A 7,031-nucleotide genomic window follows, 5' to 3' on the forward strand; every position below is an offset into this window, starting at 1 on the left:
TTCTCCAGTCTCATGTAAAGATTCCTTCAGAATCATAATGACATTAGTGGCACATTATGATTTAGAATTACATCAAATGGATGTAAAGACGATATTTCTCAACGGAGACTTGGAGGAAAATGTTTACATGGCACAACCAAATGGTTTGTCATGGAAGGAAAAGAACGAATGGGATGTCGCCTAAAGAAATCCATTTATGAATTAAAACAAGCTTCAAGACAGCGGTACTTGAAGTTTGATCAGACAATAAGGAATTTTGGGTTTAAAGAGAATGTTGAGGACAATTGTGTCTATGCAAAGTTTAAGAATGGGAAGTTTATCTTCCTTGTCCTGTATGTGGACGATATCTTACTTGCTAGTAGTGATGCCAGTCTACTACTGGAGACAAAGAAGTTTTTGTCCTCAAAATTTGATATGAAAGATCTTGGTGAAGCCTCATTCGTTCTAGGGATCGAGATTCACCGAGATAGAAGTAAAGGGGTATTAGGATTGTCATAAAAGGCATACATAGAAAGAATCTTAAAGAAATTCAGTATGCACAAATGTAGTCCCTCACCTGCTCCTATAGTTAAGGGCGACAGATATGGGGATTTTCAATGCCCCAGGAACCAATATAAGATCGATCAAATGAAAGCGGTTCCATATGCTTCAGCTATCGGAAGCTTGCAATATGCTCAAGTATGTACGCGCCCTGACTTGGTATTTGTTATCGGGTTGCTTGGCATATTCCAGAGCAATCATGGAACAGAACACTGAAAATTAGTAAAGAAAGTCTTGCGTTATTTGCAAGGAACGAAAGGCCTCATGATGACGTATAGAAGATCTGATTCACTCCATATAGTGGGATATTCAGATTCTGATTATGCAGGAGATGATAGAAAATCCACGTCTGGATATGTATTCACTCTCGCAGGGGGAGCTATTTCATAAAAAAGCTCAAAGCAGACCGTCACTACATCGTCCACAATGTATGCTGAGTTTGTAGCGTGTTATGAGGCAACGGGGCAGGTTAACTGGCTAAAGAAGTTCATACCCGGTTTGAAGGTGGTTGACGACATCTATAGACCACTTAAGTTATACTGCGATAATAATCCGACAGTACAGTATGCTCACAACAATAAGTCAAGTGGTGCTGCCAAACACATTGACATAAAGTATTATGTTGTGAAAGATAAAGTCCGGGATCATGTCATAAGTCTTGAGCATATAAGTACCGAAAAGATGCTCGCGGATTCGCTTACAAAAGGCTTACCACCCAACGTGTTCAGAGAACATGTAGCCGGCATGGGTTTAAGGAAAAGCCTATAATTCCTGGACAAAAGAAGGCATAAAGATAAGTATCTATTTCAGAACAGAGTGGTGCGTTGTAGCTGTTAAATCTATCGGCAATTGACCGTGACGATGAAACATGCTCTATGCGCTAATCTGTAATGGAATGAATAAAAGTAAATGATATGAAATTGAAAGATGGTAGGAGATCAAGGGGGAGATTGTTAGATTGATCTCTAATCCCAAACTGGGCCCAACGCTCCAGTTGGGCCTTTGATCCACGCCCTGATCAGAGGCGCCCAACCCACTATGGCTGGAGGGCCTTTGTCACACTGCGCAATAAATAGAGGTGGGGGCCGGCGGCTCAAGTTACGAGGTTCGCTTGAGCCGAGCACCCCACCGACACCTAAACCCTAAATCCGATCTAGAGGGCGCGCAGCCAGTGATGGGAAGCCACCAGTCGCGCCGCCACCGGACTTCACTGCCTTCACTGCCGGTCGCCACCGCGCATCACCGACGCCGTCTTCACCGACCGTCGCTGCCCTAGCGCAGACATCGAGTCCATGGCGGACGCGAGTGGATCTTCCTCTACTACAGTGTCAGGTTTTACACGTCCATCTTTTACCCCTCCCTTTCTCTCGATCTACCTACTGTTACTACTCTAGTAGACGTTCTAGGTTTCATGATACTATTCAACAGCAACTACTCGATTAGATTTATGCTCCTAGTGATCCTATAGGTATAACAAATAATAGTCCAATCTCTGGAATGGAACAGAGCATGGGGCGATATTTACCTACGCCATTCCATGTCATTTCGTTTTTGGCACCACCTTGAGTCCTTGTGGCATATTCTTTTATCCCAAGAATCATCCACCCCGCTTACCAAGTAAACTATGTTATCGCTGGTGTGTCATGTAGCACCATTTCCCTGCAGCCTGCAGCTGCAGGGCAGGGCCAAGAAGAATTCCTGCTAACAACGGGATTGACTCCTGAGTCCTGATCAGGCTGCCATCGTCCATGCGTTGTCCCAGATCTCATTTTGACTTTTTGACCCATCAGGAGCCACTGCCACCACATCAGAAAATCTGATCTGATGCCTCCTAAAAAGTTCCGGAGTTTTCTGCATACTCCTACCTGCTACAAACACCATCATGCCTTGGCTTAATAAACCATCTGCGTTTACCTTGTTTTATTATTGCGAGAAATAAACTCGTCTTCTGTCAGTGTGAATGGACTGAATCCAACACCGCAACCCGACTCCAATTCTGACATTGCGATATCTTGCACAGCGTAGGAGTCCATGAGAAATTTGAAAAGTAGCAGTTTCACAGTTCACAGCAGATTGTACAAAATTGGAACCAAATTCAGTATGAACTTGTACGTTCTCTCAGCTCTCATTTCAGTAACTTGCATTATTTACTTTACTCTGACTACAGGCTACATACATTAGTTAGGAAGCGGGGCAAGAAGACGAAAAAGAACAGAGGAGAGGAGGCTGGCAAGCCAATTAGGAGCAACAATTGACTGTCATCCGGTGGGGATCGGAAACGGCAGTTCTAACGACCGGAGCCAGTCGGAGTCCGGCAGGTTGAGCGGCGGCAGCGAGTGGCTTCCTCTGGTGGAGCTCCCCTTGCGGACGTCCTGCATGGTGAGGAGCGCGGCCACAGTGTTGCGGAAGATGCTCTGCTCCGCCTCCGCGACGGCGAGCGCCGCCGCCGCGGCCTGGCCCTCGGGCGCCTCCGGGAACACGGCCTCCATCATGGCCTCGCACTCCCGCACCAGCTGCGACACCGTCTCCGTCTTGAAGAAGGGCTGCTGCAGCACCGTCTCCATCACCGGCAGCCGCAGCATCGCGCCGGTGCGCTTGTCGTACTTCTTCAGGATCTTGGCCAGACCTGCATGCAGATGCAGCAGCCAGCCAGCCAGCCATGGATGGGATCAGAATCGTCATGGGAACATGCATGAACAAGGACAGATCTTTCAGTTCTGTACTACTCCTAAGTCCTACCTATGTAGTTGATGCTGCTGTAGTTGAGGAGCAGCACCATGACGCCATGGAAGTTGACGATCTCCCTGCGGATGGCGGCGACCTCGGCCTCGTGCTGCGCCGGCGCCACGGCACCCGCCGCTCTGCGGTCCAGCGCGCGCTTGATGTTGTTCTGCAGCTCCCGGTGCCGGATGATGAACTCCTCCTCCTGGTCGAGGAAGAAGGAGTTGATCTTCTCGGTCTCGGCGTCGACCTCGGCGACGAACTCGGCCTCCTCTGCCGGCAGCGGCGGGCAGACGCCGGAGAGGGCTTTGACGCAGCGCTTCAGCCCCTTGTAGCGCAGGAACTGGTCCTGCCACTCCGGGAGGCTCTGCTCGATCTGCCGCCTCAGCCACTTGCCAAACTGCACCATCTCGACTCCACTCTTGCGTTGGTTCTAACTTCTAGCTGCCGATCAAATCGATCGCTTAGAACTAGTAATTACTGATGATGGATTACGAAGGGTGATATAGAAGGGGAGGTCGGCCCTCGGCCGTGGCGGTTCTCCGAATATTTAGTGGCATATGCTAAGCGAAGCGTGCCCACGACACGAGGGCACACAGGGCGCTCTGAAAGATCGTGCCTAGCTACGCGCACCCGGCGTCCTTGTAATTCTTACCGCACACGGCACACTGGGTCCTAGACTTGTCTTATATATATATTTGATACAGTATTCAAGTTTATAGAAAAATTATAAATATTTGTGACACCAAATAAATTTATTATAAAAGTATAATTTACGGTGTATCTAATGATACTAATTTAGTGTCATAAGTCATGACGCTCTTTTTTTATAAGGTTGATCAAACTTTAAAAGTATTTTTTTATCTCGGTCACGCAAAAGGTTTGTGCATCTTTATATTAAGATAGAGAAAAAGTTTAATACAACACGTCTTAGCGGCGCCCTAGGAGGCCAGAAGAATAGTACATGGACGCTCGGACCATTCCTAGTGTTACTATTAACTTGACAACTCTAGGAATTACTTTATTCATGAATAGAGGGAGTATAACGCTACTAATGTTCGTGCACTATTAGGTTTTGATGGACATTTAACTACATCTACATGACACTAATAAGGCAACTGCGCTTGTTCATAACCAGATTTAAGAAACTTGTATGAATTTTTCATGTGACATTTCTAGTTGTCTATAGTCATTCTTTATCTTGAGACCTTTCATGGGATGGAAATGCCACTCCATTGGCTCTTGAAAATTAGGCTTCTAGCACTAAGACGCACCCCCCCCCCCCCCCCCCCCCCCCCGCCTTTTTCTATGTAGCTGCTGGCAGAGAACGACACTGGAATAGATTGCCTGTATATATAAACCCGTCAATAGGCATGGTCTCATGGTGCGCTTTGCTGGTTGGATCTAGGGTGCGCTCTGCCGGTTGAATGTAGGTCGCACTTTGGTGGTTTGGTCATGCTGATAGCAAATCCCAGTTAGGACGGTTTGCCTCAAAGACATGCTTTTCTTTATAGCGATGGTTATCTACTAACCTGATGCATCCTCGACACAGAGTAGCTAAAGCTTATTTTTTTATTCATTATTTAAAAAGATCTATTTTGAGGAATAGTTTTACAAAAGTGTGATTCTGTCGTGTGGATAAACTATTTTATAACGAAAGATATATTTCAAAAACCATGACGCTGTACAACGTGCATTGTGTAGGGCACTGGTGTGGTGTAGGTCAAGTGGATGTAGTAAATTTTGTACTGTCGAGATGGGAGCAAAGAAAATATAGATTGGTCGAGGGATGGATAGAGAAAGAGCGGTGACTAAAATTCAAAGCGTACACAAGCAGCATATTCCTGGGCACCACCGAAGTCGGAAACTATCGGTGGCAAACAACGACTACAGCTTTTGTTTTTGGAGGCAAGGTAGCTGGAAAAGGGTTGATTCCATGGGATATTCTTTGAGCTATACAGTGTCAGCAGGCTGCTTTCTCAAGCTTAAATTAATAAGGTCACTGTCTCGTCTCATTTGTTTTCTATCCTTTCGCTGATAAAAGCAATGCAAGGGATATGCATATGCCCCAAGAGTTGTTTTCTGTCGATATATCTTTGCACAAATCTTGGCACGGCGAGCCCGACGACAGGATGCATCTGAGCCGTGGATTTCTGACACCAGATAACTTTTTTTAAAAAAACTTACCGTGTCAGTTCAAAAGAGAGAGAGAGAGAGAGGAAGGATGTCATCAAAGAATATTATTGACACCTTATAAGAGCTTCAAATTTACGGTGTAAGTTCCAAGAGAAAGAAAAGAAAGGCATCAAAACACAAGCAGGCTTTACGTGTATGTCAATCAATGATATAATATTAAGAGTATGTTTGATATCAAACCTAATTGTTTGTCACGGAAAGCTTAGTATTAACCAATCCAAATAGGTGGACTCATAGATGGACTAAGTTTTAGCCACATCTTAACTAACAATTAGTCCACTATAGTTGGTAAAGGGAAACTAAAGTGGACTAATATAGTTACTAGTCTATGTATTCAAACAACATTGGACTAAACTTAGTTACCTAAGAGCATCTCCAACCGTCTTTGCTAAACCCACTCTCTATATCTCTCAACACTCCAATAACTTCTATATCTTGTTCGGTACTTTGAAGAGCTAGCTTTGCTCTCTATTTTTGTCTAGCGAGAAACTATGAATAGTGGACAAAAATATTTGGAGATCTAGTTTTAAGAAGCTGTTAGAGGAGGATTTTCTTTTTTTACCAAAATATCTATTTCTATCAATACAGAGAGTGTAAAGAGACACTTGGAGCTGCTAACTATTAATTTAACTAATGAACTAACAATTAATCTTAGGTGATCCAAACATGCCCTAAATATAACACAGTGGTTGGTTTCAATTTGTCAATACTTGTATCTAATGGATTTTATGCTTTGGTATGGGAGTACTCCAGTTCATTACAACTTTACAAGTGACATAGACTCCGATCACATGCTGACCAATTGGTTTTCCTGCCCTCAACAAGTGATAATTTTATGGAGAAACTCCATGTCGAATTCAGAAAAACAAAACCAACCAAATACGAATGATCATGGTACTCTGCTCTCTTGATTGTGGCCTCACAAGACAAAAAAAAAAAGTTTATTCTTGCCTTAGGAAGGGCAGATAGGAATATGATGAGTTTTGATCTGAAAGTAAGAATTAACAAAAGGACAGGGCATATAAACATCCAGAATCGTTCTTTTGACATCAGTGTTGTCTTTCCGGCTTTATTCTCTCCCATATAAAGGATGGCCCTTAAGGCTGATGAGTTCTAAATTTGGGGTTTATTCCAGAGCATATCCATTGAAAACCATGCTTTTAGTGTGTGCCATCATTTTGTCAGAGTTATATTCTTCTCTTGGTTTCTTTCTAGTCATTTGTTTCAGGTGAGCTGACATGAGCGTAGATAAATCCAGTTTCTGAGAAATCTTGCAAATTTCTAATACTGATTTGTTTGTGCTATGTAACAATGTACATAAATCGATACGAGGATTCAACGCCTGTTTGGATGGAGACCATATTAGTCTGTCTAGAAAATAGTGTTGCAGAGAGTTGCATGTAAATTTGATGAAATCCGTTCGGTCAAAAAAGTTGGAATACAATTCGTTTGGTTGAAAGCATGTGCCTGAGAATGCTAAAGAGAGGAAAGCCCAAAAAATAAACTGTTTCCTAATATCTATATAGGTGATTGGTGGACTAATGGCTTGGGTGGTTCTTTTTCTCGGTTGATAA

At 43.9% G+C, this 7,031-nt stretch overlaps 1 protein-coding gene across 1 annotated transcript; it reads right to left on the reverse strand.

The window, feature by feature from the left end:
- Window positions 1-2,613: 2,613 nt before the first annotated feature.
- On the reverse strand, window positions 2,614-3,922 carry LOC136452223 (SPX domain-containing protein 6-like). The gene is made up of 2 exons (XM_066452850.1): window positions 3,280-3,922; window positions 2,614-3,166 (listed from the first exon to the last, which is right to left on the reverse strand). The coding sequence occupies exons 1-2, from the start codon at window positions 3,668-3,670 to the stop codon at window positions 2,799-2,801; spliced, it is 759 nt and encodes a 252-aa protein (XP_066308947.1). The 5' UTR covers window positions 3,671-3,922; the 3' UTR covers window positions 2,614-2,798.
- Window positions 3,923-7,031: the final 3,109 nt, after the last annotated feature.

Source organism: Miscanthus floridulus, chromosome 5 (genome assembly GCF_019320115.1).
Source record: "Miscanthus floridulus cultivar M001 chromosome 5, ASM1932011v1, whole genome shotgun sequence".
Lineage (NCBI taxonomy): Eukaryota > Viridiplantae > Streptophyta > Magnoliopsida > Poales > Poaceae > Miscanthus > Miscanthus floridulus.